Source organism: Lepidochelys kempii, chromosome 2 (genome assembly GCF_965140265.1).
Source record: "Lepidochelys kempii isolate rLepKem1 chromosome 2, rLepKem1.hap2, whole genome shotgun sequence".
Classification (NCBI taxonomy): Eukaryota; Metazoa; Chordata; order Testudines; family Cheloniidae; genus Lepidochelys; species Lepidochelys kempii.
In genome coordinates this window covers 208,811,198-208,838,689 of record NC_133257.1, presented here as the reverse complement: position 1 = coordinate 208,838,689, position 27,492 = coordinate 208,811,198, and the positions used below count along the sequence as shown (strand labels likewise).

General features: G+C 42.5%; 1 protein-coding gene across 10 annotated transcripts in view; it reads right to left on the bottom strand.

The window, feature by feature from the left end:
- Nucleotides 1-27,492, bottom strand: part of OSBPL3 (oxysterol binding protein like 3) — a 138,278-nt gene that overhangs the window by 55,177 nt on the left and 55,609 nt on the right. For 6 of the 10 annotated variants that reach the window (XM_073333699.1, XM_073333694.1, XM_073333696.1 and 3 more), the window contains 8 exons: nucleotides 15,461-15,577; nucleotides 15,242-15,295; nucleotides 14,926-15,039; nucleotides 13,623-13,793; nucleotides 4,935-5,061; nucleotides 3,243-3,346; nucleotides 3,033-3,125; nucleotides 2,291-2,444 (listed from right to left, as the gene is read on the bottom strand). In XM_073333699.1, coding sequence (XP_073189800.1) covers nucleotides 2,291-2,444; nucleotides 3,033-3,125; nucleotides 3,243-3,346; nucleotides 4,935-5,061; nucleotides 13,623-13,793; nucleotides 14,926-15,039; nucleotides 15,242-15,295; nucleotides 15,461-15,541 — 898 coding nt within the window. In that variant the 5' untranslated portion in view covers nucleotides 15,542-15,577. Of the gene's footprint in view, nucleotides 1-2,290; nucleotides 2,445-3,032; nucleotides 3,126-3,242; nucleotides 3,347-4,934; nucleotides 5,062-13,622; nucleotides 13,794-14,925; nucleotides 15,040-15,241; nucleotides 15,296-15,460; nucleotides 15,578-15,840; nucleotides 15,867-23,228; nucleotides 23,248-27,492 lie in introns of those variants that run through there. The other 4 variants (XM_073333702.1, XM_073333700.1, XM_073333701.1 and 1 more) reach the window with 4 other exon arrangements.

Sequence of the window (27,492 nt, the reverse complement as noted above, 5' to 3'; positions counted from 1 at the left end):
GAGGAGTAGGAACTATTCTTGAGCTCTTATGCTAAAATGCCGCATTGTAAGTCATCATCATGCTCTGGTTCTCAGCTTTTATTCATTATACCATTCTCAAATGTTTTAGAGAAATGCACCAGAAAGACAAGTATATCACCTGTAGCTAGTTTTACAAGTGCAGTTCCCACAGGAACTCTTCTCTCCTCAAATATTATTTGAGAATATACTCAGAGTCAGAGGGGCAGAACCATTTTAGATAACATTCTAGAATGTGTATTTGTGTAATCTCTCAAAAAAATATTACTTCAGATGTGAAACTAAAGGCTGATTTTACTCTCACTGCCCAAATTCTTAATTTTGAAATGACGACATGTCTGATCTCCAACTACATAATATATGCCTTAAAAAAAAACTCTCTCTCTACTCTCCAGGAGATGTATCAGCACATATTTAGACTTATTAAAGAGACTATGCCTTTTAAATGCTACATTTTGTTTAATTCACAAAAGATAAAACAAACCTCTCCTCCATTCAAAATATTATTTTCCTATTTCAGAAGTATAGATGAGGCAGCGCGAAATAAAGCAGCATTAAGAAATTATTATATACCCTTCACAAAAGGGCATTAAATGACACTGAGCCAACAATCACCCCAGCAAAAAATAGGTATTGCACTTGGGTTTCTAGCGTAAAGCCTATAGCCATGATGTATATTTTCATTTCTAAGAGAGCAATATTTCTGCCATGATTATCTCAAGGAAGAAGATTCTTAAAACATCTTATTTGGTGCTACTGCATTTTAAAAAAAAAAAAAACATCTAATTTTGACCACATGTGATTTTGCAAAGCTCAATGGTAAGAGAGTTCACTTATGTAAGTACAGTATCTAAAACATACCTCCACCACAGGGGAAAAACAAATGAGGAATGTTTATGATAACATTGCTGCATAGCCAGCGAAAGTGGGTTTTCTGTGAGATGTCCTTATTAATCACAGAATCATAGAATATCAGGGTTGGAAGGGACCTCAGGAGGTCATCTAGTCCAACCCCCTGCTCAAAGCAGGACCAATCCCCAATTTTTGACCCAAATGGCCACCTCAAGGATTGAACTCACAACCCTGGCTTTAGCAAGCCAATGCTCAAACCACTGAGAATGGTGGAATGCTTCAAAAAAAAAAAGTCATTTTATTTCCTGTTCATAACAGCCTTATTTACTAGGACTCTCCTTACTCCCCCCACCCTCCAAATAAAAAGATACTGCTAGGGTGTGACAGTAGATGGTGGGGTGGGGATGTGGGGGGAGAAAAGAGAGAGAGAGAAAGACTGGCTGGCTGGCTATTTCATGTTAGCAAAGCATAGCTATGGAAAAAAGAGCTTTTGCAGAGACGGCTGTTCAGTGGCAGCTTGAACTAGTGGTTGCTTACCATGAGATTTTACTCTTCGGTATTCACTAAAAATAGGTTACTACCATAGCAACCTTTGCATCACAAACAAATGTTAGCTCTGAAATACTGAAACCATCCTGAATGCCTACTGTGTGTGTGCACACGCAAGCGAGAGAAAACACGCACATGAGCGAGAGAGTTGGCACTCTCTCGCTCACACACACAGGAGCAATATACTGCTGCATTTATAGAAACTGATTTTAGAACAACTGCTTCTTCCCAGGATAACAGAGTCTTGAGTGATTACACACAAAACTGGGTGGAAAGGCAGGCCGCCATCATTCAACGGGGAGTGGAAATTCCAACAATTCCATTCAAACTGGCTTATTACTCTGAGGTCTCTGGGTTTGATGGGGTTCTGCCCTTGAAAAGAGACCACTGGAGTGTACTATGAACTGAAAAGCAGCTAAAGGAAAACTGAAGTCTATTTAAAAAGAATCAACTTTTAAAAAAAGTATACACAAAATGAGTTTCAATTTATGTATTACATGTAGAGCCCTGCAAATCTGCAGATATTCACTTTATAGCCACAGATTGCAGATCAGATGTGGGATCCACATTTTGCATTGCACAGGGCTCTAACTGTGAAACCACAACATTTTCTGGACTTGGACAGGGCTCAGACTGTACTCTGGCTCCAAATCTAAAATTCTGAAGAAAAGAAAATAATTCAACAGTTAAGCTACTATTTTGATGACCTGAGCCCACCGCATTTCAGTGCCTGTCACATCCTGGGAAGCAGGGGGATGGGAAGTGACGTTATCCAGGACTTATTTTCACATAAGCCAGGCTCAGGTATCACATTATTATTTTAGCTGACACTTCACATAGCCATACAAGAAACACATAGAATCTCACTCACCTTTATGTGCAACGTGACACAAGTCTTCTTGCATTTTAGAAAATTCTGATGTTTCAGAGCCATCAGAGTAATTTTTCTCTTCCCCAAAATCTATTGTAGATAAATTAGGATTGGAAGCATGCAGTCGCATGGGGGCAGAAAATACTGTAGGTACCTACATGGAGGACATTTACAATTGGTAAAATATGACAAGACAAAGTTTTACATTTACATTGCAGACAATGTACAATCAGGCCTTAGACAACAGCATGGGAAGAACTGCTGTTGATCAGCAATGGTTTTTTGCATGGATAGTACATTTGGCAAACCAAAGAATAGGAAAGAACATGCTCAAAGGTTTCAAACTTGGAGATTTGGCAAAAATTTAGTGGAAACATTATTTTTGGTCTGGGGAGTGCTGGAGAGAATATTGTTGTACCATGGTTTAAACTTATTACTCCCCAACAACATGATTTCTGGAAGCCATTAGGTAAACAGATAGTTAAACAGCACTGTAAGATTTGCAATGGCTTCTGGGCCCAGAAACAGAGGGTCAGTTGAGACCGTGTGTGAAATCTTGGCCACTTTTAAATCAATGGGATTTTTGCTATGGATGTCAGTCACTGTGAAATCCAATCTTACATATTACTTCATTTAGAAGGATTCAAATGTCCTTAAAAGCGATAGAGCAAGAAAGGATCAATAAGCAGGTTAGTATTTTGAGAAAGTTGGGTTAGGGCAGGAAAGAGGCTGTTCCAGTTACCTGCAACATTCCTTTAGCATCTTTCCCAATAACTCTAGGCCGCCACCTCCTGTGAATTCTTTTTTCCTTTTTTGGACTTTCAAAAGGTACCCCCTTTTAACAACACAGGGAACAAGAATAATGGTAGGTGTCATAAAACAATACTGCTAAGAAGAAACAACACCTTGACACCCCTCCCACTTCCCTGACGTAATAATTTTCACAACTGACCTGCATGGCATTTATAGCAGGTGCTGAACATGTCCTGTGGAGAACTTCCATGCTCTGTAACAGCTGGCTCATTTCCATTAAATATGTGTGACAATACGAGAGATCTGTTTTGAAAGAGAAAATACTTCCAGTTTCTCCCAAGAAATGGAGACATGGGATGTAATTTTTTACATGCAGTTAAAGTAGGGGTGGGCAAACTTTTTGGCCCCAGGGCCACATTGGGGTTCCAAAACTGTATGGCAGGCCGGGTAGGGAAGGCTGTGCCTCCCCAAACAGCCTGGCCCCCACCCCCATCTGCCCCCCTCAGAACCTCCAACCCATCCAACCCTCCCTGACTGCCCCCTCCTGGGACCTCCCAGCCCTATCCAACCCCTCCTGCTCCCTGACTGCCTCGACCCCATCCACACCCCTGTCCCCTGACTGCCCCCCGGGAATCCCTGCCCCTCATCCAACCCCCCCCACGCCCCACCCCCTTACCATGCCACTCAGAATGGGGATTTGATAGCTGCTTTCAACTACCTGAGAGGGGGTTCCAAAGAGGATGGATCTAGACTGTTCTCAGTGGTAGCAGATGACAGAACAAGGAGTAATGGTCTCAAGTTGCAGCGAGGGAGATTTAGGTTGGATATTAGGAAAAACGTTTTCACTAGGAGGGTGGTGAAACACTGGAATGCGTTACCTAGGGAGGTGGTAGAATCTCCTTCCTTAGAAGTTTTTAAGGTCAGGCTTGACAAAGCCCTGGCTGGGATGATTTAGTTGGGGATTGGTCCTGCTTCGAGCAGGGGGTTGGACTAGATGACCTCCTGAGGTCCCTTCCAACCCCAATATTCTATGATTCTATGAGGACTGGCAGCCGCGCTGCCTGGCAGGAGCTTGCAGCCCAGAGCGCTGGTGGCACGGTGAGCTGAGGCTGCGGGGGAAGGGGGACAGCAGGGGAGGGACTGGGGGCTAGCCTCCCCGGCTGGGAGCTCAAGGGCCGGGCAGAACGGTCCTGTGGGCCAGATGTGGCCTGTGGGCCGTTGTTTGCCCACCTCAGAGTTAAAGTCTTACTTTGATTCACCTTGTCTTTGCAGTCTAGTTTGTAACAGATTGGTGTCAGCAGCACAAAGATTGTTACCACAGTTTGGCATTAGTCAGCCCCCTTAATGGAGAGGGCAATGATGCCACAGGCTTGGAGACTGTACTATCTTCTCACCCCTAGATGTGGGTCCTTCTAGGTCAGGATAGAGGCATATTGATTGGGCAAGCTTAAACTGCTCCTGATGTATTTTTGTTCTACAGGGAAATAACTTCAAAAGAACCTCAAGCTCTTGGACTGTAAATATGGCTGGCACTTGTGATGTCCACGAAGGCCCAGATTTTCAAAAATGGCTAGTAATTTTGGATGCTTCAATTTCTGGGTGCCTCGTTTGAGACACCTCAAAGCCTGATCATCGGAAGATTGATGCCCAAAACTTTCTGAAAAAGTCAGGCCTCTTTAAGAGGTCTCATGTTGGCTGCCCAGAAATGGAAGTACTCGAAAATGACTATTCCTATAAATGTGGACATCATTCACTTAAAAAAAAAGCTACCACCATCATTTTCAGACGTAAACACTACACGAGGACAGCCCTTACAGAGTCAGTCAATTCCAGGTACAGTCAGGAAATCTGAAATAACCCAATAGTTTGAAGTTCCTTCAAATAACATAACCTTTTGAGCATTTTTCCATATCCTCAGAAGACTGCAGCCAAGGTGGAATCTTGGACTCACTACTTGGACAGGAAAACTGTAAGCTACTTCCAATTCGCAATGAGTTCTGGTTTGTCATGCTGTCTGCCTGTTCCAAAGAAACAGAAATGAATGATTAATACAAAGACAATCTATTATTGTGGTGAAGATACATTATGGCATCCAGATGCAAAGGACCAGGTTCAGAAGCTGGTGAAGATTATATGCACCAAAGGTGTCACAAATATATGAGTCAACAAAGATATGCACATTTTTTATTTAATACCACCCCTTATAGATATGTGAAAATCTGAATAAGGGAGTGAGCTGACTAGCAGCTACTAGCAACAGAAAGCCAAATACAGAAGAAAAACCCAACAAGAACTAGGTTTGCTAAAAAGTAGATTTAAAAAGGTTTAAACACTTGAAACCAGTTATGTCAGAGTAGTAAATTGAATAGCACATCATCTGCCTTTAATGTTCTCCCCATTTCCGACTCAGCAAAACAAGGAACAAACCACAAATAGTTTAAATGTTAGGAAGATTTTAAAGAAAGGGGCAAATTTCACCAGATGTTATCTGAAGAGCTGACTAATGTTCATATTCCTATGATTAAAGGTATTGAACAACTTCCATATGTGGAGAGATTATAAAGACTTGGACTTTTCAGCTTGGAAAAGAGATGACTAAGTGTGGATGTCATAAAGGTCTATAAAATTGTAACTGGCGTGGAGAAATTGAATAAGGAAAGAACCAGGGGTCACCCAATGAAATTGATAAGCAGCAGGTTTAAAAACCAAAGTAGTACTTCTTCACACCACACAGTCAACCTGTGGAATTTATTGCCAGGGGATGCTGAGAAGCTATAATATGGTTCAAAAAAGAATTCGATAAGTTCATGGAAGATAGGTCCATCGATAGCTATTAGCCAAGACGGTCAGGGATGCAGCCCCATGCTCTGGGCATCTCTAACCTCTGAACAGGGAATGGATTACTCAATGAATTACCTTTTACATTACCTTTGAAGCACCTGGCATTGGCCACTGTCAGAAGACAGGATACTGGCCTAGATGGACCATTGGTCTGACTCAATTATGAGGATCTTGAATGATAGTCCTTAGTATCCTTTTGACTATATGCCTCTGCTGCATAAGAATTACCATGCTATATCCACCAATAGCTGATGTAGTCTGCTATTCTATTACTGGTCTCCAACGGCAACCAGTATCACATGCCTCAGAACATGTAAATCCCCCATAAAGGCCAATTATGCAGTAACACGCTTATGGGGGAAGTTTCTTCCTAACACTAAAATGAGTTGGTGGTTGGTTGATAATACTCTTATCCTATCTAGAATAACTACAGAGGAACTTCTTATTTATACAAGTGCCTAAGCCTTTTTTGGGTCCCAGTAAGCTTTTTACCCTCAGTAGACTCTTGCAGGAACAAGTTCCCCAGGCTAATTTAGAAGTTTCATAAAACATTTCTTTTAAAATCCATTTTAAATTGCTTCCTTTGCAATTTCATTGTGTGTCCCCTTTATTCTAGTATTATGAGAAAGGTTAATTGGAAGGGCCTAGATAATCTCTATCACCTATTTTATACTCTTCTTTCATGTTTCCTCTTGCTCAGCTCCTCTCTAAACCAAGCAATACAAGCCTTAAATCCATCTTCATATGAAAGTCTCTTCTATCCCTCTATAGTAATAAGCTTGTTGCCTTTCTTTAGTCCTTTTTACTTATGGAGTGGGAAGAAAACTGAATACACTATATCTATTGATACTATTGGTTTTATATACTGACATTAGAATAACTGTATTAAATACAGCTTGTTTAGTCAGAACCAAGACAGTAAATATCAATTAGTAACTTTATCATTAATTAATGTTTGGTTGCTCAGCCATACAGCTGCTCTAGTTCGTTAAAATCACTGCAGAAAGCTGTAACCATCCATATGTATTAAACATGTTACCCACCTTCTGGAATGTACAGATGGAGTTTATAAAGATGTACAATTTAGAACAACTTTGTACACACATTCCACATTTACTTCTCCAAAATTCATAATGTGAAACTTACTTTTGCCCTACAATTCATATACAAATTGGGGGAGTGAGGGGGGTGGAAGAGAAGTTGCCAAAAAAGAGGCAGGAAAGGAAGCAAACGCCTTTATAGCTCCATCTAGCTGGACACACTGACTCGCAAAGAGAACGTTAACTCTTAGAATGCAAACATTCTACAAGTTGTTACAATGTGTAGCATAGAACATTGCCCATGGGCCAAATCTTCAGCTGGTGTAAACTGGCATGCCTCCACTGACTTCAAAGCTGGGTTAATAAATTGGCAGTACACTAAAGTATTTCATATTAAAAATAAAGTTACATTACTGTACCTCTGGTTCTTCAAGTAGCGTTATTCACACAGGTTCCACTCTTGCTATGCATGTGATCAGATTCTTTCAGGCAGCAGTGTCCGTTGGGGGAGCCTCCATGCCTTAGATATCCTTGCATTTTCCCCACCCGTGTGCATAAAGGGTGGAGTGGATCCAACCATCCTTCAGTTTCTTTGCCAATACAGAATCCCAGAGGAGTAGGTTTCTGTAGCAGCGGGGAAGGAGGGCAGTTCGTGGAATCCATACAGACAACACATCTCAAAGGCCCACAGGTACTCTAAGGTAAGTAACCATTCTTTTGAGTGATCGTCCATAGGAAGCAGTTGTCTCTGCTCAGAGGTGGGTAGTAGGAGTGCTACCTAAACAAGTGAGTGCAAGATATCCCTACCAAAGCAGGAATTCCATCTGGACACAGCTACAAAAGAATAGCGTCTTTTAAAGATGTGGACTGCGTTTCCTGTAGCTGCCTTACAGATTTCAGAAATAGGGATATTCTTCAAGCAGGCAGCAGAGTCTGCACGAGCTCTAGTGAAATGAGCTCTAATGTGCTTAGGGGGCTGGCTCTAGCCTGGCTAACTCATAACACGGCCTTATGCAGTTGGAGACCCACTTACCTAGCCTGAAAGGACCCTCTCTACAAAGGCTACAAACAGTCTAGGTATGTTTCTGTATGGCTTTGTCCCATCACTGTAAAGAAACAGTGCCCTTCACTCCATCAAGTGGGTGAAGTTTTGCTTCCCTGGAGGTGGAGCGAGGCCTGGGGAAGAATACTGGGAGATGAGTGAATAGGTTCACCCAGAATTCTGAAATAGCTTTGGCTCAAGGGGGAAGGGGAGGGGAGAATCCAACAAGCCTGCTAATAGTATATTGAGGTCCCAAGGGGGAGGGAGCTCCTGAACTGGGAGAAATACATGAATGAGGGTTCTTAAGGAACCCTACCACTGTAGGGTGGGAATATACACTCCTATTCAGGGTCATATTGTAAGTGCAGCTATTGCTGCTGCATGGAGCTGATAGAAAGTCAAACTTGTTTCAGGGCTAATAGATGGTCCATAATTGCTGAAATGGGTGTTGTCAGGAGAGAAAGCGGGTGCTGAAATGTCCAACTGGAATAACTCCTCCACTTTGCTTTAAATAAGTCCAGCGGAGGCTTTTCTGCTGTGGATCAGATTGTTCTGAACTCCAGCTGGGCAGCTTCTTTCGAGGCTACCAGATGTAAGGAGGTTGGGTCTGGATGCCGGATCTGACTATTATTCGGTGAGACCATGTCAGCCACAGCAAGTCATGTGCTTGGTGGCTATGTTGAGAGATTCATCAGATCCAAATACCAGAACTGCCTGGCTCATGCCAGGGCTATCCTAATCCTCAGTCCTGCCTTTTGCCTTAGTTCTGAAGAATCCTCTGTATCGTGGGGATCAGCAGAAAAGCATAGATCGGTCCCAGTGTCCAGGGGTGAAAAAAGCATCTGTCACGGGCCATTGAGCTGACGCCCCCGCTCTGAAACAGAATGCCTAACACTTGTCATGGTCTGGGCAAACATCTACTTCTGGGAATCCCTACTTGTGAAAGATGTACTGTACCACTAGTTGTCTGAGAACTGTCTGCCTAGTTGATCTGCCAAGCTGTTCTGAAGGCTGGGAAGGTACACAGCCAATGGTGCAATTTGATTCAAAATGCACCAACTCCAGAGCTGCATGCCCTCCTTACTGAGCAAAGACATTCTTGCTTCCCCTTGTCTGTTGTCATAATTAGGGCCCTATCAAATTCACAGTCCATTTTGGTCAATTTCATGGTCATAGGATTTTTAAAATAGTAAATTTCATGATTTCAGCTATTTAAATCTGAAATTTCAGTGTTGTAACTGAAGGGGTCCTGACCTAAAGAGGGGTGTGTGTGTGTGTGTGGAGGGGAGGTTGCAAGGTTATTGTAGTGGGGGATTGGTGATCTAGATAAGCTCCCCAGGGTGTCCATCCTCACAGTCTCACTGGGTAGAGATGCAAAGGGGTTGCACACATGAAGAGGGTCTTTCCACCAGTTTAATGACAAGAGGGCTTCTTGTGGGACCATGACCATTATGTCTATGTGATGCCTGCTGTAGATACATTGATTTCAGCCACTCTTGTATGGAGTGGAGGTGAAGTCTGGCAAACTATATCATTTAGGTTCATGAGGCCATAAATCCCAGGTAAGTTCTCATGGATGCTCATGTGTGCGCTTGAAGCTGGGAAGGTAAGCTCATTGACCTGGAATCTCACACTGCTCCTATGAACGCTACGCTTGGAGTCTGAGTCAGTGTGGATTTCGCTCTGTTGACTTTGAGACTCAATAAGGTAAAGAGCTTTAAGGTTACTTGGATTCAAGTTGGTCACCTGTTGGTGTGATCTTTCTTGGATCAGACAGTTAAGATGTGGGCAAACCTGGATTCCTTGTCTCCTTAGATGAACAGCCACAACTGCCAAGCATTTGGGTAATGCCCTTGGTGTTGTGGAAAGACCAAAGGGCAGGATACTCTACTGTGTTCCTACCAAGACTCTGAGCAATTACCTGTGGGCTGGATGATTAGGTGTCTTGCTGGTCAAGAGCTGCAAACCAGTCTTGAGGCTCTGATGAGGGAAGTCACCATCCTGAACTTGAAACAAAATTACTTCGTTCAGACATTAAAGGTCTGAGACACCCCCTTTCTTCTTTGGGAAGAAAAAATAATAGAAATAGACCCCCTGTCCCTGAAGGTACCTCCTTCACTGCTCCCAGTTGTAGAAGGCAGTCCACTTCTTGCTTTAACAGTATCTTGTGAGACAGGTCCCTGAAAATTGATGGGGTGGGGATAAAGGGTAGGAAGGGTTTGGAACTGGAAAGATCCCTTTTTCGCAATCTCTAGGAGCCACCAGCCCAAGGTGATCCAGTCCAGGCTTTCCAAAAATAAGATGCAATTTCCTTTTTTACCCCCCTTTGGCAAAGATTCCAGATAATTCTGTTGGGCTCTTGAAGTTGGCATCAGACCTGCTGCCTGGTGGACATCACAGCATGTGCAGAAGCAGAGAGAAGGGCAGAGTCTCATCTCTAGTGGAACTTCTACTTCTCCTGTTTCAGCTACATCTTTCTTGTGTTTTTGAGGTCCTCTGGGGCTGACAACAGCACTAGGCAGAGAAGCACTGCTTGAAGGACAATTGTTGACATGTTTGCTTCCTTCTTTGGGCTGCTGTGTTCCAGTCTCAAGAACAGAGTTGTCCTCAAGTCTCAGGGAACGGAGGGCCTCATCCATCCTAGAATTAAGAGATTCACTATCCGCCAATGCAAGGTCATCAATTGTTGTTTAGGCCTTCCAGGGGATCCCTACAGACTACAGCCAGGAAGACCTACTCATTGCCACCAATGTGGCCATATTACATATGTGAAATGTGTTCAGCACAGTCTGTCAATTGGTCCTTCAGCAAAAGGTCCTTCATCTTCTCTTGATGTGCTTTTGGAAGCTTATCTATAAGCTAGATCCCATACTTGGAGAGGAGGGCCTGATAATTAGTTATATGCATCTGGAAGCTGACTGAGGAGTATCTCTGACACCTAAAGAGGTCCAATTTATTTGGGGTCTTCTCTCAGGGTATTCATTTGGGAGGTCCCTGTTTTTATGTTTCCTGGACAGTGGCCACTACAAGCAAACCCAGTACTGGCTCTGAACAGAAATATCTAAATTCCCTGGAAAGGAGGTAGTATCTGAAAATGATCTATTGGCTCACTTGGGTGTGTTTCAGGCTCCAATAGTCCCTCATTTTGTGGGCCTGGTGAGCCTGCCAGGTGTGGAAAGGTATTAGATGTCCATGAGTTGATATCGTTTCTCCTGTACCACTTCAAGTAGTATACCCAGGGTCTTTGCCATGTTCCTGGAACACCCTGAAGTCATCCACTGAGGAAGACATTGCAGAATTCACTGCCCCATCTGGGGAGGATGCGAAGATGGCACGGAAGACGAGATGATTTTCCTCCTTGCAGCTAATGCTCTTCCTCACTTTCCAACTCTTGCCTTACCAATATTTGAGACCGCACCAGATGGCATGGCTGGAATGACCTATATTACCTCTTTGGGGAGGAGGATCTAGCTCTGGAGACAGTAAAAGATGCAGGCTTTCTAGAGTATGGCTGCCCACCCCACTGCAAATACTTTCTTAACCTGATAAACTGATACTCAGAAGCTGGTGGCTTGAATATCACCACCTTCAATCTTTTAAGGAGGGGTGACTCGGGTATTGGGCTCACGGTTAAGTCACTTGGGTACAGTGTATGCTTTGGGTACCAAAATAGCTAGTACTGGGGAACACTCTTTTGAGATGACTGGTATGGAGGCAATAGGTACCAGGACTCAGGGTACTGAGACACACTGTGCCAAGGCTCTGGATACCAAGATACCCAGTGTTGAGATTGATGCCGAAGGACTGGTAGAGAGAGAGACAGAGGTCCATAGACTCTGGGACTACTGCTGATGCTGTCTTGGTAATTGGTACTAGGGTACTTCAAGAGGCCTGGTTATGCTTTTGGGCTTTGGGAGATTGAGCCTAAACTTGAGCCTAAACCAAGCCAAGCCAGAAGTTTGATGGTTCTTCTGTCTCTGCTTGCTAGGGTGAAGGTGACCTGCACCTATCTTGGCCCCGCAGTGGTGCTCTTTTCTGCCCATCAGAAGTTGTTAATGCTGGAATAGCAAACAAAGCCTCTAAGAAGTAGTGGTCTGGGAGCGCAGATTAGAATCTTGGCTCACCGGTGCACTAATAGAAAGGGGCCGCCCAGATGACTATGGTCCAGTTCCGAACTTCCTTCAGTGTCCCAGGAGGAGAGCATCAGGCTCTCAAGGTGGAACAGCTCAGATGGACTTTTCTAGTTTTCCGAGTGTAGCTAGAGAAAGAGTGACATACTCCCCCAAAATGCTCTACATGTCCCTATCCTAGGCAGATTAGGCACCAGAAGTACCCGGCATTTACAGGTCTTAAAGCTTCTGCTATATTGGTAGGATGGGTGCATCTAGCCTAAACTGATATTTGTTTTAAAAAAAAAAAAAAAAGAAGTGGGCAATAACCAACTAGTAAATAATTAGCGAGAGTACTAGCTAATTAACGCTAGCACAGTATACAGAAAAGTAGGCAAACACTGCAGGAGTTTTGACTTGCTGCCACAGGCGGTAAAAAAGGAACCAAAAGACCCATTCTGCCCTTTATTCCCACAGGAGCGTGTGCGTATGGGGTGGTTAGCACAAGGATATCTATGGTGCAGGCGTGGCCCCAATTGCTGCGGCTGGCCAAAAGAATCCAAACTCGTGCACATGGGGTGCATGCATGGTAAGACTAGAATCTGTGTGAACAACTCATCTTGAAGAAAATTTCATGTCAATTAAACACACTGGCAAATTTATGATTTACAGTTTTATCATCACTGCACCTTTTTAAAGGAAGCCTAATTACTTATAATATTGGATTGCTAATGTTTTGTAGTTCTTATAGCAAATAATTTCATAAAGTATCTAAATTTTAATGTTAAACCATTAAACCATTAACCACACATTTTCACCACTTTAGCATGAATGGACAAAGCTTAAATTTAAGTAAAAATCTAGAGTTACTTTTCCCATTCTGACAGCAAAACTCATGTGTACCAAAGATATTTATTATGCAACCATAAAAAGATTATAACTTTTCCGATACTGGCCTTGTTACTGTTTAAATGAAGCAAAATAAAATTAAATTTTAATACAACTTTAAACAATGATATTTTAAAAACACAGGATAACTGTACAGTATTCTATAGCAGTGGTTCTCAACCAAGGCTCCGGGGCCCCTTGAGCAGGCTCCAGGGGGTCCATCAAGCATGGCCAGTCACTTGGGCCCACGGCAGAAAGCCAAAGCCCCACTACATGGGGCTGAAGCCTGGGGCCCTGAGCCCCGCCATCTGGGGCTGAAGCCAAAGCCTGACCAACTTAGCTTCGCAGGGGCCCTTGTGGCATGGGGGCCACAGGCAATTGCCTTGCTTGCTACCCCCTAAAACCAGCCCTGGCTTTTATATGCAGAAAGCCAGTTGTTGTGGGACAGGTGGGCTGTGGAGTTTTTATAGTGTGTTGGTGGGGGGTGGCGGGGGGGGAAGAGCCTCAGAAAGAAAAAGGTTGAGACCACCTGCCTTAGACCATTTTACTGTTTACATCTTACACCAAATCTTTATCAGTTTGTGAAAGACCGTAATTAAGTTTTTGGTTTGGTAGAGGAACTCAAGCTACATTAATCCTTGATGAAAGCTCATCATTACCTTTCTACCTGAGACAGAGTCGAACACACCAGGTACAGAGTCTGCGGTAGAGGACGCGGGGAAGAAATGATTATTGATATCATGTGGAAACATGGCAATTTCATTTTGACGATACAGTCTGTGGTGACGCAGTTTTGCTACCCATTCGTCAAACAGTTCCTGAGATTTCACCTACAGAAAATAGTTAAGTTATATGATAGGGAGTCATGGTTCAACCTTAAATTACTAGACAAAACTAGATCTTATTTTTTCTTATTTCTTATAAGGTGGCCACAAAGGGTTCTGAATTCTTGACAAAGCGTCAATAAAGTGTGCCTGTTAAATAGTACTCATCACTTGCCTGAATACAACATAGAAAAAAATTCATGGAGCAGTTTAAGAGGAAAACTATGTTAGCTGAAGTCTCTCTGTAAGGCCCCAATTCAGGAAAGCACAAACAAATGTTTGAGTCCATCCCTATTCAGGGCAACACTGACACACATGCTTAAGTCTCACTGACTTCAATAGGACTTAAGCACACGCTTAAGTGCTATCCTAAAAAGGTGTACCTTACTAAATAGGGCCTGATAGTGTGAACTTAAATACAAGTCTTGTAAGCCTGTCATCTAGAAGACAGGCTCAACTTAGACTCACAGAAGCATGGCAGCATTAAATCTTTGCACATGCCATAGTTGTGTGTGTATATGTATATATGTTTTCAGTTTTACTTCCAAACTTATTTGCTTTTAAGTTTAAAAAAAAAAAAAAAAAAGATAAACTTACAACTTTAAAACGACAGAATATAGTCCACAGATAAAATAAATACATTCCTTCTTAATTATGTCCTATTAATAGATTAGATAAGTGCAAGTACGCTCACATAATGGAAAAGATGCCAGAGGGCACAACAGCAGCATCTAATTACTCTGGTCCATTTCCTCCCCCCCGCCCCCCCCCAACGTATTCATCTCACAAAAAGGAGTACCTAATTTAAGTATAAAAAATTGCTGCCAACAATGAGACTTTGTGTTTGACAAAATTTAAAGTTAGAGAGATTTTAAAGAAATTACAAATTCCAGAAACTGAACTACAGCAAAATAAAGGAGATCAACTGCTTCTCAGCAAACTATAAAGTTTTGCCAAATTTGACAACTGCTGCAGAATTTAAAACGTTTTTCCTTCAAGTTAACCTACATTTCCAGCACCCTTTATTAAGAGGCCAACAACACACACACACACAGAGATCACTAGGTACATCACAATGTTTTAATATTTTTACAATTTGATTGGTAAGATACAGAATACGATTGCCTTGAAGAATTACCTTTAGATGGTATATGTATTCTTCTGTATCCAAATCTATACATTTTGTTGATTTCTTTACAGACATCACTGAAAGTCCAACATCAATGCAGCCATGCAGCTTCTCTCTTTCTACCTGCAAAGAAAGATTTTATATAGAAAATTAGCATTAATGCCTGAGGCAGGGTAGGAGAAGAGATGCACTGATTGGCAGGACCAATATTTTTAATTCATCTTGTAGTTTAGAAATTCAAAATCTATCTTTCCTTTTCACAACATGACCCAAGTCCTGGTATTCATATGAAATACCACAAAATCGAGGGAGAGACACAACTTACATCAGCTTGACACTTGGCATACTTCAAAATTCCTCTGTCCAAGAAGAAGTATCTCTGTAATCAGAAGTGCAAAGAAACCTTTTATAGCAGAGCAGGAAATGATACAATATATTCCACTAAAAGGGCATCTTCTGCTGTTAACTTTTCAACAAAGGACAACACACCAAGTGAGTTAAGTTTAAATAGCAACTAACCCTAAGATACACACTTCTTTCCTACCTTGTGCCAGCCTTTCAGAGGCCATTTCCTCTTTTTCAGCAGGTAGCCTTCCTGTTTCTGTGGTTCCTGAGTATAATTCATGACTCCTCGCAGTCCTTCTACAACTTCCCAGCTGTCCTATTAAAACACAAAATCCAAACCTGCTTTTTTTTTTTAAATAAAGGAACAGAATGAAAACATTTCTCTGAATAAAACCCAGTGAGACCAGAGTCTCACCTTGAGAGAGACAACACAAAGTAAAAGAAGTGCAATTTTTCTGACACCATGTCTCATTGAATGTATGTGCCTACCAGGATTATTTACATATAGTACATAGCCACAGGAGACACCACAGTTTAGTATAAAACCTTTATATTAATATGGGTAAAAACAACTCTTACTGAAAAAGATCTCCTTAGTGCATCATTGCCTGTAAAGCAGACCATAAAAACCTAGATTTCTGGCATGTTTTTCAGCACACGTGAGCAACTCAAGGTCCTCCCCTCTCCCGCCCAAAAAAACCAACCAACCAACCAACAAACCCAAAGCTAGATGAGCAACTCAAGTACTGAGACATGCAAGAGGCAGGAGCAAAGGAGGAAAACCTAAATGAAAATGCCAACAGAAAACGTTTTCTTCTTCTGCATGACAGTCCTAAAGGAGTGACCTTGAAGTAATCTGACATACAGGTAGGAACAGAGCTGCTGCTGATTCTACGATTTTTGTTCATGATTTTTTATTTATAGAAAAATGTTAATGAAAGTATAACAACTTCCCAGATTTCTGACCAGAGGTATCCTCCTATAAAAGTAGTGACTTTGGTTCAACTATCATTGGACCAGACAATTTATTTTATTTTATTGGTTAGGTGTTGATGTGAAAAATATTCTATATATAGGGGGAAATTTATTTTTCACAGTAGTACATACATGATCTTTGTGTCATAGCCACATATTTAGCAGGAGTGGAGGGGGAGGATGAGGGAGGAAAAGAGGGAGGGAAAAAAATCTAGATAATCTTACCTTTACCTTCTGGCTTTTAATGATTTGGAACACTACTGTAATGGAATACACTGGCCCTACCAAATGACAGCAGGAAGGGGAATATTTTAGGTACCTGGCTTCCCTACTTAAATTATACAAAGCAGTAACATGCAGAGGGGTCACACAGCACTTCCTTGATCCAAGAAATCTTTACAAAAAAATTCTAAAATGGTATTTGTTGCATTCCTCTATTTATTCGGTGTTCAAACAATTCTGGTTTGCAAAAGATTTTTATATCTAGAACACCCAACAAGAGTTTAGTCTGAACCATCACACTGCCCCTTCGGTAGAGCCAAACTAGACCAGCACATAGAGACAAGAGGTCAACAAATATAGAGGCACATCAATCCTTCATTTTGTGCAACGTTAGTTGACATGGGAGCTACAGTAAATACAAGTGTCTAGGTACAATAATCCACTCCCCACAATCCTTGGGAAGCTAGGTAAAGCAATATATTCATTAATAAAGTAATGATGTAGAATAGCAAGATACCACAAAGCAGGCATTCCATAAACAGTTTAAGCAAAATTATTCCCCCATTTACTTGTGTCCCTGGTGAGGATTCCTCAATTTGTTCCTCTATTTTCCCTGCCTTGCACTTCAGAACAGTTTCCTGCACTGAGAATCAATATTCCCCAGCACTAAACAACAGTCCACAAGAGTTAGAAGGGTGGCACTAATCAGGTCTCATAACACAACACAATATTTAACTCACAATGGGATTCCACAAACCAAAGATGAGCTAAATGTCCAGTTTCCCTAATTTAAATTCCTATTATAGGAAAAGTTTTGCATGTTGCCCTTTGTTGGTTATGCCTCCTTTTTTGGCTGTGTTATAGAAGAATATTTTCCTCACCCCTTCCAATCTGCAATATTTTTAACTGATCACTTAAGTATTATTTATAATAAGACTTATAAAAACATGGTTTTCCTTACTAGAAATCAGAAGTTATGCTCCATGTTCTATCCTTTTAATCTTTCCTCATTTGGGCTAGATTGTAGCTTGAACTATACATCCACAGGAGGCTCTCTGCCCCCTTACACTTCTAAGTAAGTTACCTGGACCTTTAATCACGACACACAGAGCAGGTGGACATGGAGTAGTTGGTGAATTGATGAACTCTTGGCTCTGTCCTCCAATGAACCAGCCAAAAGTGAGCCAGAGTAGTGGACATTGTAGTTTGCTTCTGGTTGAGGATCACAGCAAATTACTACCCTTCTCCTCTGGAGCAAGGATCCAAGCAGAGAGGTAACTAGGCCTTAGATGGGTACCCCTGAGGCATAGGGCCTCCCATCAATCAATCAAGCTAGCCCCTAGTTCAGTGGTTCTCAACCTTTCCAGACTACTGTACCGCTTTCAGGAGTCTGATTGGTCTTGCATACCCCAAGTTTCACCTCACTTACAAAGTACTTGCTTACAAAATCAGACATAAAAATACAAAAAAGTGTCTCAGCACATTATGACTGAAAAATTGCTTACTTTCTCATTTTTACTGTATAATTATAAAATAAATCAATTGGAATATATATACTGTACTTACATTTCAGTGTCTAGAATATAGAGCAGTATAAACAATTCATTGTATGTATGAAATTTGAGTTTGTACTGACTTAGTTAGTGCTTTTTATGTAGCCTGTTGTAAAACTAGACAAATATCTAGAGGAGTTGATGTATGCATATGCAGAGGTCTTCCAGGGGGTACCCTTGGTTGAGAACCATGGCCTTAGTTGACTATTTACTGCTAGAGATATATGCAAAAACTAAAGCAGGCTATAATTTCATAAATAAAGGTGTTGTGGGTTTTTCGCGGTGTGTGTAGGTAGGTCTCCGAGGGAATCCCAACAACATGTATTAATGTATACTCTTTAAAGCCAAAGAAAGTGTATGTTCCACCATCCTTTCTATACTAAAGGTGATTGAGTCTATAATGAAACTGCCTCCATGGTGACGCAGGATGGAATACTCCAACCTCTAAGGGGTTGGAGTCTATTGGGGTCTATTGACTCTCACATAATCCCAGCCATTTTAAATCATTGAAGAAGCATGATATTAGGAAGCAGCTCCCAGGAAACTCAGCAAATGCTGTATGAGGCTATGAAGCTGGAGACTATGATTTAACATAGACTACGTCTTCCCTACTTAGTCTTGAAGGTTCTTTTGCCCAGTGAAGTGCTGCTACACTTGGTTTGGAAAAAAGTCAAGGCTTCTTTCATGTCGTCATCATTCTGCCCAAAAACGTTCTGACCTCATCCAGGATTTTTCAGTAAGTTTCTCAGGCTAAAAACAGAAAGTGACTCACAGAGACGTTGTCAAAGAGCCCCAGGTGCCACCCCAGAAGAAAGCAGTGCTATGTAATCCTGGCACCATCTGGATGCTAGTCTGGCCTGAAAAGGCTGTTCTGGCAGCTGGGCATAAGGAAGTCCAGCCTCACACTGCACCACCCAAGTTTTAGAGACTAGTCCTAAACCTAAACAACATCTTTGCATCACTGGAGTAGCTCCAAGCTGTCCGCATCATATATCAGAGAAGTGGACATGCTTTACAGAAGTGTTCAATCATTTAATTTCATTCTAGCTTCAGCACTGTAATCTGACTAAAGCATACAGTTATGCAGTGTAAACTGAAACACTGCACACAACAGAATGCAAGTACAGTAGTTGACAGCAAGTGCTGTTTTCAACAGGAAACCAGTGATTTTCAATTACATTAGTTAAGTAACGGGAATACGTTAAAATGTCACAATTATACTAACCGTTGCAAAAGGTTAATGGATAAATTTCCTTGTTAAGGAAGAATTTTCCACTAAGCTTAGCTTGACAAGGGTTGCTTTCGAATTTGGTGCTCAAGAAAAAAAACCTAGAGAAAAGCTGCTGGATTTAACTGAAGTCTTCCTTGGCTGGAGAGCCTACCAATGTAGCTAAAAGACTGAAAATGTACTTGGTATTTCTACAGATTTTTATCCTTGGAATGAGCCAACTGCTTAAGAGTTGTATTGGCTTCCCCATCAATTAAATTACTCCCTTCAGAGAAAAAAATTCCCAAGCAAGCATTATACATAGCAACTGTCGCCCACTGCTTTAGCCCAAACATACTTGATAGCAGCACCCAACATCACAGCCTATAATGAAAAAGAATAAATCCAATAAGAACTGAACTACTGAACATGGAGCCTTCTTAGTACACTACAGATCATTTGTTTTTTTGACAAGTTTGAGGAAGTCCTTGATCATCTGGGTTCAGTCCTTGTGCATTTTTGTTAAGCATAAGCAGAGAATAGATCTGATAGAAAGGTCTTCAATCTTTTGGAAGGCAAATAATTTCCTAAGTGCAGGAGATTTACAGTACTTTCTACTGATCTAATGGTCATAGAAGAAAACAAACCAAGCATGTTCACATAAGCTCTTTAGCAAACCACAAACACCTTCACTTGGGATGGGTGGGAGAGAAGCTGAACCTTATTTCAAATTAGTTATTCATAGTTAAATCTGCACTCCTCTCAACCAACAAGAACATATTGAAAAGGATCAGAGCATAATAGAGCTCATGTCTAATCTTTTCCTCAGAATACTATCCAATTTCCAGGTTGGAAAACACCTGAGCACAGGGGAATCAGGACACTTGTATAGGGGGAAGGTTACAAAGAAGTGGAGTCCACAGGTGACGAGAGGGTCATAGCAGATGGGGGCACATGAGGTGATGAGGAAAGACTAGAAAGAAGGCTCATCAAAATGCATCAATTTGGAGGCATAAACTTGTTTGCAATAGCTCAAGTAAATGCATTGAGGAATAGCACACGCTTCTTGCCATGCTCTTCGGGGTCAGGGTGATTGAAAAGCTGAGATCAGGAGAGGGGTCTTCTCAGATCTCATATTTCTCCAAATCTGAACAACAGTCGGAGCTGGCATCAGCTCCAATAGGAATCTGGATTGGCAAAACACAAGAAAATGCTTTTAAGGTCACAAGACTTCTTGTTTGAACTTTCAGAGATATGTAGGATGACTGGATGTCTGGTTTTTAAAGGGACAGTCCCGTATTTAAGCCCTTTTGCAGGTGTCCCGACTTTTTCTTAAAAACAGACAAATTGTCCCGTACTTGCTGTCTCCCCCTCATCAGGACTGGCGGGTCCTGCCGCTAGCCGGATCCCTGCTCGCCAACCACTCGCCCACCAGCAGCAAGTGGCTGGGGGAGGAGTGGGGGGCATGTCCAGTGGCCGACAATGGGGGTGGGTATGCAAGGCTGGTGGTAGTGTGAAGATGCAGCACATGGAGCCAGCCGCTCCCTCTGCCAGTCTGTCAGCGCAGCCCCCACTGTGTACCGGCTCTCAGCCAGCAGGGCCCTGCCCCTGTCCTGTTTCTGGCTGGCACTGGCTGCATGCTCCAGTGGCTGGCGAGTGTGGGCAGGTGGCAGCTGCTGCCCACCCATCAACCCTTTACATGCTCCCCCTCTTGCTCTTCTCTCCCTGCTTTACCTCCAGAACTGCTGCTCCTCCATATCCCCTACAATGGGACGCTTCTCGCTCCCAGCACTGTGCAGAGAACCAGCCCCTGGTCGGAGCATCCAGCTTACTAACAGCCTGGCCTGCAGCCCCCTTCCTTCCCCCACTGCCTTTGGCTGGGCCTGGGGCACTGGCCAGGAGGAGGCAAGCCCTGCACATGCCAAAGCCCCGCACAGTGCTGGCACGGAGAAGCCTCTCCGCCCCTCAGCTAAGCTCTGGCATGGTCGGGGGCGGGGAGCAATTTCCAGCCTGTTCACACCCTGAACCTGCAGGCTCCACAGCAGCTCCCAAGCCAGGGGCTTAGCACCCTCTTCACCACCCACCTGCCCCGCCCCTCCCCCGGGTCCTGTCTCCATGGAACACGGGGCTGCTCCATCCCCTAGGCAGCCTCCCCTGCTGAGTCACCTCTCTGGCTGGGTTCGCTGAAGCCCCTGCAGCAGTAATGTAGCTCAGGGGGGGCGGAGGGGGAAGCAGCCGCTCCCACTGAGCACATTCTCCAAAAGTGGCACCTTAGGCGCCGACTCCAGGGCTGGAGCACCCATGAGGAAAAACTGGTGGGTGCTGAGCACCCACCGGCAGCTCCCCAGTCCCTGCTCTGCCCCCTCACCCAGCTCACCTCCGTCTCCGCTCCACCTCCTCCCCTGACTGCACCGCCGCCTTCTGCTTCTCCCCCTGACTCCCAGCGCTTACGATTCGTGCGGCAAGCCGGGGGTGGGGGAGGAGGGGGAATGAGGCAGGGCCAGGGCAGGGATTTGGGGAGGGGTCCAATAGGGGCAGGGAGGGGGCGGAGTCAGGGCAGGGCAGGGGCACGAGCACCCACCGGCACCAAGGAAAGTTGGCGCCTGTGTGATGCAGGACAAAAAAATGTGCTGACAAAAGAACGCCGACGAAAGAGCACATTCCGATACAGGTACCTCCAAGTAATTTTTGAGCGGTCTCATTTTCTTCTGGACAAGCTTCCATCCCATAATCAAATGTGGTAGAAATGTTGTCTGTATATCTGTAACACTTTACCACTCCAGCATCAGTCTTGTAACACGTGAATCCCTTGCAAGAGCCAAGAGGCCCACAATTTTTTTTTTTAAACATTTTGTCTTTGCCCTTTTGTCAGTGCTTTTTTAAATCGGTTGACATGTACACTCACTCACCCAGGCACCCACACAACTGTGCATACTCCTAAGAATTGTTTCCTGCAGTGTAAAGAAATGCTGAACCCTTTGGATAATTTCAAATAGTTCAGTCTGTTTGATTACTTCTTAGTGTGTGGATTGTTTTCGCTTCTCCTCTAGTTTTGAATGAAGTGGTGCCTTTTCAACTTTGCGACCCAATTTGACGGGCGTCCATTTCATAGAGCTGTGAAATTGACCTGGCTGCTGTGTGGACAGTTTTTTAAATAAATCACATTTTAAAACAATCGTATATTGTTCATATTTATTTTATTTGTTTCTGATAAGGGATGGATAAGTGCACTAAGAAGAAACTATCCGGGTGGGACAGAAAGAAGATGAAGGAAGATGCAAATCGAGTAAAAGAATCATCAAAATATGTGAGGTTGGAGGCCTACTTTTCATTCGACACACCCACGACGTCTTTTGCACCAGAGGTGGAACATTCTGAAGACTTGCTACCTACCTTCAGCCCAGGAGCTGGAGACAGTGCCCTGGCCATTGCGGCTTCACCAGAGGTAAAACCCTCTGAAGACTTGTTAGTACCTACCTTCAACCTAGGAGCTGCTTACAGCATCCGGGCTGCTGCGGCTATACAGGTAGTGGAAGTAGAGTCCTCAGAAGACCTGATTACTTCAGCAGACTATCATGCAGAGGACAAGAATGACACAATAAGACTCCGTGCTATCGTTGACACACACAGGGAATACCCAACAGATCCACACTTGTTTTGTGACACACCTGTAACACCTGATCTAGTACGTGCTCTGCTTGAGTTAGGCCCTTATCAGCCAGGACTTAAAGACAATTTTGACAATTTTCCAAAAGATGAAGCTGGACGTCATTTCAGTGCAACTTGGTACAAACAAAAACAAGTGTTCGTACAATTGACCGGCACTGGCTGGTTTATTCACCAAGAGCAAACACTATGATTTGTTTTGCTTGTTGGCTTTTTGCAAATCGGTCGGATGCTTGAAGTGATCCAAAAACTGGTTGCAAGAATTTTGCTAAAGGTATGCACAAAACTGAAAATCATGAAAAAAGTGAAAGTCATAAAAAAAAAGAGAAAGAACTTTTCCTTACCAAATTCCATTTGTTCAATGATAGAACAGTCTTGGCTGGTCTTCTAACAGCGGAAAGGAAAGAGATAGAAAAAATAGGATGATTTTATGACGTATTATAGATGCAGTTCTCTTTTTGGGAATTCAGGGATTGGCATTCCGCGGTCATCGCAAGTATCGAGATTTAGGTTCCCCAAGTACAAATGACGGCAATTTTTTGGAACTTATTAAGCTGTTGGCTAAAAATGATACATTACTGGAACAACATTTATTACTGAGTGATCGAAATGCAACATCTCAGTCCTGACACATAAAATGATCTGATACAGTCCTTATCAGCCGAACTTCTATCAAAGATAGTAGCTGAAATCAAAGTACTTTGCCTTAATTGTTGACTCTACTGATCAATTTTCTTTATCCTTATGATATGGAACAGTAAACGGTGATGCAGTGGAACGATTTATACAATTCAGCGAATTACCTGGAGCAAGTGCTGAAGATTTTTTCAACATTCTTCTTTCAGCAATCAAAAACTTGGGGCTATCAATAACTATGTGTTATGGTCAGTCTTATAATGGAGCAAGCACATGTCGGGTGAAATATCAGGTCTCCAAACTAGCATACGGGAAATTGCTCCAAATGCACTCTTTACACACTGCTGTGCGCATACTTTTAATTTAATTCTGATTGATGCATTAAGCTCCAATATTCAAACTCGGTTGTTTTTTGGAACTCTAGAAAGTCTGTATATTTCTTTTTCCTGGCAGTTTACTAAAAGAAGAACAATGCAATCTTATCAAATCTTTTGCATTAACTCTAAAGAAACTTTGTGATACCAAATGGGCGTCTAGAAAGTCAGCAGTAGAGGCAGTCTTGCAAAATTTTCCAGCACTAGTAATTGCCCTGCAAAGAATTGTGGATGGTGAGATAAACCGTACGCCTAAACAGCTCACTGAGGCAAAGGGTATTCTGGCAACAGTCGATACTTACGAATTCTTAGTTGTTCTTATATTCTGGAGTAAAGTGCTAGAGAAGGCTTTCCATTTATCCACATATTTACAGAAAAGTAGTCTAGATCTGGTAACAGCTTCTCATTTGCTTCAGATTTTTTAAAATGATATGCAAAACATTCAAAGTGAATTTGAATCTGAATTCAAGCAGATTGAGAATGAAGCCACTGAGTTGGCTCAAAAATGTGATATTACTACGGAATATAAGCAGCACAGAATATGTAAGAGAGAAAAAGATTCCATGAGGAAATTGCAGAGGATGAAGAAGGAATATCTGATGCCCGGGAGAAATTCAGAATCCTACTTAGTGTCCTTAGATTCTATTATAAATAGCACGAGTAAAAGATTCAAGCAGTTTAAAAATGTGGCTGCCAAATTTAGTGGTTTAGATCCAAAGCATTTTGACAAAGAGGATAATGTGAACAAATTAGAATTTTTGGCAGACATACTCAGATGTGATCGACAGTCAAACCAAAATTGTGGAAGAGTTTCTTTCATTTAAAGACATGTACAAAGAGATAATGAGCACTAGCAGTAGGGTAAAGTCAAGCGTCGACGAGAAACTCACCATCAACAGTGTACTGAAATTCATGATCGCCAATGATGTGTTCCATTTATCCTAACCTTTCGAGATTGTCCCACATTTTTCTGACCTTGCCAATAAGTAGAGCAGTTGGCGGAATGATCCTTTAGCCAACAAACTTATGAAGTCCTATCTGCGCTCTACAATGGGTGAAGATAGATTGTCTGGGTTTGCTTTACTCTCCGTTGAAAGACAATTGGCTACTGAAATAGATTATTATAAAGTAATAGATAACTTTGCTAGAATGAAGCTTAGACGAAAGAGGCTGTTGTAGTTGCTTCATAGATCATATTGTTTTGATCTTATCTTTGAAATATAAAATAAGTAAACAACACGTTTTTATTATGTTTTGATTTTATATACAATATAAATAGATGTCATACTGTAAAACTGTTTTTATATTTTAAATGCAAAACATGTACTTGTAAAACAATATTATTCTTGTGTTTTTATTTTAAGTACAAAATAAATATGTATAATGAATTTAAAAGTATGTAATTAGTAATTTGATATGTTGGATGGTGCCTTTTTTTGTGTGTTCGTTCCCCGATATTAGAACCTGGCTAAGGCACTGCCCTGCAGTGAGGCTCCCTGGGCCCTGGTGCCACCATGCATCCTGAGGGCTTAACCCCTTCCTGCCTGCACGGTAACCAGGGGACAGGAGGTGGCTGGATTATGTTGGTGGGGCCAGCAACCACCTGGAGGTGTTAATTGCCTTTTGACACTATGCAGGCAGGAAGGGACAAGCTGTTTCCAGCCACACCGGAGCAGTGGGAGAGAGATGAGCTCTGCAAAGACACAGGCCAGGTCATCCCTTCCCCCCACCCCCACTTTTCCTCCCCTGCAGTTGGAAGCAGCTCCTATCCCTTCCCTCCTGCACAGTGCCGAAAGGCTGCTGCTGGCCACATTCTGGCAGAAATCAGGCAGGGGGGCATGTGACCATGCATGCCCCCCATGTGTTACCTCAGGAAGACGTGATGCCAGGTACCAGAAGAGGCAGCTCTGTCCGGGGGCCCAGCCAGGCATGGAGGGTCAGGTTGGTCGGTCACTCCCATACTCCTCTCTCACACAGCGGGAGTATGTGTGTGTCAACCCTCCCCATGTAAAAAGGTAAATAAAAAGAAGCCAACTACCCAGTATTTCTTTTTAACAGAGGCTCAGTCAACTTAATGTTAATTTGAATGTTTGTACGATTGTCATTGAACTCGCTTGAAGGAGTAATTTTACCAGGTGTCCCGTATTCAGCATAGGGAAATATGGTCACCCTAGAGATATGTGGCAATAGGAAAAGGCAGTTTCTATAGTTCCCAAATGGTTAGGGTGAGAGGTGGGTGATCACACAGCCACTAGCAGGTTCTTGTCCTGCATTAATAATCAACACTTGAGCAACGATGAAAGACCTCAGACATGTAGAAGGTCCAGGAATCAAATAACTCCCAGATGAACCCTTGATTTCCTTGGTCTCTCCTTTTCTTTTGGAAGATGCAATTTTCCCTTGATCTGAATCTTATGCCCCTTAAAGAGCACACCACGCTGAACAGAACGGAGCTGATGTGGCCTGCAATTTATCCACAACTTGTCTCATCTTGAGAAAAAAAAAAAGAAAAAGAGAAAAAGGATCTATGGTTGTATGCTGCTCGAAGGAACTACTGCAGTTAGACAGGTCTGCTCAGCCAATGATCTTAAAATGAAGTCAAATAAATCAGTCTGGCTGTCTCTCTGTTCTAATCTGTCTGAAATATCAGAGCGGGAACATAAGATTTCTTCACAGTTGCAGGCAGCATTTATAGCATGTTCTCTTGCTGATTCTTACCCCTGCTGGGGACTCAAAACTAAGGTTAAGTTTGGAGAAGCTCAATTACATTAAAAAAAAGTAAATAGCAGCAGCACAGTCCGGGTCCAGACTGGCGGGGATGCAAAAATGCAATGCTGCGGCAGAAAGCGACTTCAGTTAGAACAAAAATTGACTTCCTTGTGGACCAACATCAACACAGAATGAGCAAAACCATTATCTCTGACAGCAGTGACAACAAAGGCCAAGGGCTGAGGCAGGTCAGCAGAAGAAATTTGCACTGCTGCGGTCTGGGTCAGCCATGGAACAGTTCTGAAGGACTTTGGTCTCAAGGTCTGGTAACCTGGCATTAAATTAACTCATCAAATAAAAAACCCCTGATTTTCTACCACACAGCACATCAGAAACTCCTCAAGGCTATATTTTGTTTCTGGAGAAAAGAATGAAGTAACGAGTTTGAGTGGCTCTCAGATCGATGCCTGAATATAGTTGAAGCCAGACTTCCTTCTAGTATAAAATGCAGCCAGATGTACTGCATGTTTTAAAGTGCCAAAAATAGAAAGTGGCTTCGTGGAGGATAAGATTTTGCATCAGCAGCAACTAAAGCATTTGTTATGGTTCATAACTTTGGCAAAAGTTACTGAATTTTCTTTTTAGTACAAGATTTTAATATAGCTCTCAGTGCCTTTCCTTACTGTATCTGCTTATTTCACAAATGTATTGCTTTCCCATCCACACTATTTATTTTGTATGTCAATTTTAAACTTTGAAAAAGATAATGATGTTTTTCCCTCCCTCAAATATATTTAAAATTATGGCCTAATATTATATTGCATTACGGGGGTGGGGATGGGAGGTGTGGAAATGGAAATCATTTCACATCAGCTACTGAGGCTTAAAG